Source organism: Arachis ipaensis, chromosome B05 (assembly GCF_000816755.2).
Source record: "Arachis ipaensis cultivar K30076 chromosome B05, Araip1.1, whole genome shotgun sequence".
Classification (NCBI taxonomy): Eukaryota; Viridiplantae; Streptophyta; class Magnoliopsida; order Fabales; family Fabaceae; genus Arachis; species Arachis ipaensis.
Genome location: NC_029789.2, coordinates 3,704,399 through 3,709,766, shown reverse-complemented (window position 1 = coordinate 3,709,766; position 5,368 = coordinate 3,704,399). Strand labels below are relative to the sequence as shown.

At 34.1% G+C, this 5,368-nt stretch overlaps 1 protein-coding gene across 1 annotated transcript in view; it reads left to right on the top strand.

Annotated features, from left to right (window-relative positions):
* Nucleotides 1-3,548, top strand: part of LOC107641628 (probable acyl-activating enzyme 1, peroxisomal) — a 5,621-nt gene extending 2,073 nt beyond the window's left edge. Inside the window, exon 2 of the mRNA XM_016345112.2 lies at nt 1,846-3,548. Coding sequence (XP_016200598.1) covers nt 1,846-3,303 — 1,458 coding nt within the window. The 3' untranslated portion in view covers nt 3,304-3,548. The remainder of the gene's footprint in view (nt 1-1,845) is intronic.

Sequence of the window (5,368 nt, the reverse complement as noted above, 5' to 3'; positions counted from 1 at the left end):
TAACATAAAATTATTATAGATGTGAATTTGATTTATATTTCTTAGACATTGTAGAATCACTCTCTATATTCCTAAGACTACAGATTTTCTATCTAGTAATGGTTGATCTATGAATTTATGTGCTCATGTAACACTACTAATAAATTATAATATAGTTAAACAAACTATAAAAATTAAAGTTAAAGCTAGTAGAAACCTTATTAGTAGGAACTAAAATATTGTTGTACATACATCAAATACATATTCAATTATATTATTTTAAAGCCTTTTGGGTGTAGCTATGCTATTACACAAAGTGTAATCAGTCATTGTAATATTATTAGATTTTTATAATTTTAGTGAAATAAAGCATATTTACTACTAAAACTTATATTGCATGCACTAAAATATTATATAATAATATTGTACATATGTATAAAAATACAAAAAAACATTCATGAAGACCTTACTGTACGTAATTTATTTAAAAAAAAAAATCATTGGAACTGGAATTTATACCCTCAACCCTATTCTTGATTTGTGTTGGTTTCTCATTTTGTATTTGATAGGTCTGGAGAAAGTTTAATACTCCTTCAATTTTGTACTTACATACGTCATCACATAACATATGACATACGTCTAATATAAAAACAGTAAGATTTATCGGAATTATAAAAAAAAAGTGAAGATCTATAAAATATAAGCATCATTTAGAATGTATATTGTAAGACCCACTATGACCAGCGAGTCAATGCAATAATCAAAAAAGAAATTTAATTAAAATAGAAGAGTACTCTTTGTTTTTAGCAGTGAATTAACATAGAATTAGAAGACTTTTCTTTTAATTTTGGCCATTTACATGTAGGTCTGCTAACTCATATTAAAATGGAAAAGCTTCAAATGGTAGTTGGTGAAGAATTAGCTATGTAATAATTAAGTACGTCATTATCTTTATTTGTACCCAAAACATAAAAAGTTTAATAGCTGCATTTGTTCAAGCTATAATAAGAAATGACTTAATAACAAGAGCCAATACAAAAATAATAATAAGAAGAAGAAAAAGAAAAAGATAAAAAGATAAAAACTAGATTTAAGGAGAAAATAGGTTTTAGATATTTATTTGCTTTTTAGATGAAATAGAATGATTTTTTTTTTCAAGAAGAAAGATACTATTCCAAGAAATAGAAGTAATGTTGTTTATTATTAACATGTAAAAAATGGGCTGATTTTTTTTTTATATTGGAACAAATTGTGTGATGTGCCCTAATATTTTAATGTATGTGAGTTTTACTCTTGTATGGGATAATTTTTTATCTTTTAGAAAATACGGGGTAATTTTTTTAAAATTGAGAATAGGAAAACCTCATTGACGTTTTGATGTTTTTTATTTTTTTTTTAATTAAAAAAATTGAAAACGGCAGAACCGTTTTGCATGGGGTAATTTTTCTAAAATTGAGAATAGAAAAACGTCATTGACGTTTTGATGTTTTTTATTTTTTTTTAATTAAAAAAAGTTGAAAACGTCATGTTGTCTATTATTTGAATAAAGACCAGTAAAAAATAAATAAAAAATTAGTCAACATACCCAATAATTAATTATTGCGATAATTTGTTACAAGAATTTAACTAACTTGTACTCTACGGGTATATTTTAAAAAGACGAAAATAAATTTTTTTTGATGCATTTGCATTAAAAAACGTAAAAAGAAATTATAATAATTTTTATAAAACATTTTTTTATGATATGCTTAATGTATACTCATAGGGTACGAATTAGCAAACCTTCTCATAAACTCCTTTTCTTATAAGCATTTCACAACACATATTCAATGGGGTCAGATAACTAATCATGTTCAAATAACACAGGTTGTAGCTTTGGCGCCAAATGTTCCAGCACTCTATGAGCTACATTTTGGTGTTGCTATGGCAGGTGCTGTTCTTTCTGCACTCAACACCAAGTTATTGGATGTAACAACATTACCCCAAATTTTCGATCTATTGGAAACCTGCAAAATCATATTTGTGGACTATCAGTTCTTTGATTCTGCCCTCCAGGTGTTTGAAATTATCTCCCAAAGAAAATGCAAGCCACCACCCCTCATTGTCCTAATCTCTGATGACTATGATCAAATTCCATATTCCCCAGTGATGAATAATGTGAGTATCCTACCAAATACCTTAAGTTACAATGATCTTGTTGCTAAAGGGCACGCGGATTTTGAGACTTTTAGGCCAAGCAATGAATGCAATCCTATATCAGTGAGTTACACATCAGGCTCCACAGGGACTCCAAAAGGAGTTGTTTATAGCCATAGAGGTGCCTACCTTAATTCAATTGCGGCGATTTCTCGTTTCAACTTGAAATCAAGTTCAGTGTTACTATGGACAGTTGATATGTTTCGCTGCAACGGTTGGTGCCTTGCTTGGGCAATGTGTGCTGTTGGTGGCACCAATGTTTGCCTCAGAAATGTCTCAGCAAAAGGAATATTTGATGCCATCCAATTTCACAAAGTGACTCATTTGTGTGGTGCACCAACCCTTTTGAGCATCATTGCTAATTCATCCCCCAATGATCACAAACCTCTTCAATTCAGGGTAAAATTCATAGTTGCAGGTGTGCTACCACCAGTTCAAATCCTCAACAAGGTAGCAGAACTTGGATTTGATGTTAACATCGGATATGGAATGACAGAGACTCTGGGCCCTGTCATTGTAAGACCGTGGAAACCCGATTCGGATAATGAAGATACAAAGCTGAATTATGGTGAAGAAGGGCTTCCAAGCTTCATGATGGAAGTAGAGGTTGATGTGAAGGATCCAAACACCAGGAAAAGTATCCCTCATGATGGAAAAACCATTGGTGAAATCATGTTCAAAGGGAACACCCTAATGCTAGGGTACCTTAACTCGCAAGAAACCGAGGAAGCTCTTAAGAGTGGATGGTTCAAAACTGGGGATCTTGCTATTAGGCAAGAAAATGGTTCCATAACATTGAAAGATAGAGCAAAAGATATTATATATTCAAATGGAGAAGCTGTGAGTTCATTAGAGGTAGAAGCAGTGTTGTTGAGTCATCCAAAGGTTTTGGAAGCTGCTGTTGTTGGAAAATATGATGAGTGCTTGTTGGATTCATCACCATGTGCAGTTGTGAAATTGAAAGATGGATGCAGTGCCACTGTTGAAGAAATCATCAAGTTTTGTGAGGGTAAGCTGGCCACTAAAATGGTTCCTAAGAGTGTGGTGTTTGGGGATCTGCCTCTTAACTCAACTGGGAAGGTACAGAAGTTTCTTATAAGAGAGAAGATCAAGAGCAATGGATTGTGAAAGAGAGGGATAAAAAAACTATATCTTAGGAATAAATCAATAAATGTTATGTAACACACTATTGCTTACCTTGTTCTATGTTGATCTTATACTATTAAAATGAATGCTAAGACTTAAAGAAGTAGATTGGTATGGGTTTAAACTTTAATGTTAATTTTTTTTTCTTTCAATAGAAGAAATACTTTTTTTTTTATGTTGAAAATTATGTAATAATTTCCATCATCAAATATTCTTAATTGCTTGGTTGATTTTTGTATGGTATAACTCATTAACTCGTCTAGATTTGATTTGAGTTCTTCAACTTCTTTTGGGTAAATGAGATATACTTCAATGAATTAAAAATGCCTTGTGTGATTATCTGCAAAAGACAATTCCATACTCTAGTTTTTAATACTTTCTTGAATTGTATCTAAATGAATTTTTCATATACCTTTTCCTTAATTTGAGGAGTTCTTTTATAAATAATATAGTATCTATATGGTCGTTGATCGGTTATTTATTAGAATTAACTCTCATGTAAAGAGGCTAATAAAATATATTATTATTATTATTATTATTATTATTATTAAATAAAGAGTAAATAGCCAAATTGGTCCCCGAAAGATTATCCAATCTCCAAATTGGTCCCCGAAAGAATAAATTACTCAAGAATGTCCCCCAAAAATTTAAAAATGGTAACATTAGTCCTTCCGTCAATTATTTGAGTAACGGGGTGAACATCTGTTTACCTGGCCGTTAGTATGACACCTCAGCCAAACCTTAAACGGCGTCGTTTTCTTTGCTCCCCCTTACAACGCTTCAGTTTCCATCCCTATTTCGTTACATCTCTCTAGTTACATCCTTCTTTTGAAAACAAAACAGCTCTATAATCCCTTCGTCTTCGTTTCTCACTTCCACGAAGACGAAGCAGTGAATGGCGACTATCAGCCTAGACCGACGACGACATTGTGTTGGAGTTGAAGGTGACCGGTTTGTGACAACCTTGGTCAACCGAAAAAGGCACTCCATCGCCTTGCGTGAGAGGTAGGTTACCTTTCTTTTATTATTTTCTGAGATTGAATGTGGTTTTATCTCCTGATGAATGTGCTTCTATGATCGTTGGAAATCCATTGTTACTGTTTGCAATGTTAGGGTTTAGGAGAATATGTTCATGCTTAGGGCTTTGGTGGTGATCCATGAATGACTCTGTTTTTCGAGTTTTGAGAACAATGTTTGTGCTCTGTATAGCTGCATGTGTGGGTTTTATTTTCATTTTGATAGCTGATGTTGAATCTGGTTTGCCTTCTTATGAAAAAAATTTCCAATAGTTGTGTGTGTTGCTGTTTTGGCTGCAGATGGAAGGTCCCCCTATGACCTTTGTATTTCACCATGGTGGGAAGTTCAAAACAGATGAATCAGGATATCTGTTTTATGAACCAGATAATACTGAAGTATTAATTGGTGTAGAAGCAGACACTCTAGACGTATTTTTTGTGAAGCGATACTATAAGTAGCTGGGATATGCTGAGATGAACAATTGCCTATGGAAAGTTCCTGGAACACTTCTGGATAATGGCTTGAGGAGGCTAGAAAATGACGCTGATCTGTTGGCATTGGTTAAGGATTGCAGGAGGAATCATCACCTCATAAACATCTATTTTGAGCATGTAGTGTCCACACGTGGTTGACTGCATGAGCGAGGATGATGATGATGTACTACAGTTGCCAACCATCCCTGAACTCCCAGAGAAACTGAATAAGGACCACAATGAAGCAATGTCTCAACCTTATTGTAAGACCACAAAAAAATCACCTCAGCCAAAAAGGAACAAATCTCAACCCACCAAGTTACCCTCTTCTCAGCCCACACCTCAACCCAAACCTAAGTCCACACCTGAACCAACACCTAAGCCCATAATTAAACCCACACCTCAGTCCATACCTAAGCCCACACCTGAGCCAACTCCTCAGCCCAGACAGAAGCCCACTCCTCAGCCTACATCTAAGCCCATGAAAATCCCCATCCAGCAGCCCAAGCCTTGGAGTAAACCCCAGGCTGCTAAAGTTTCTGCCAAACCTACAGCAG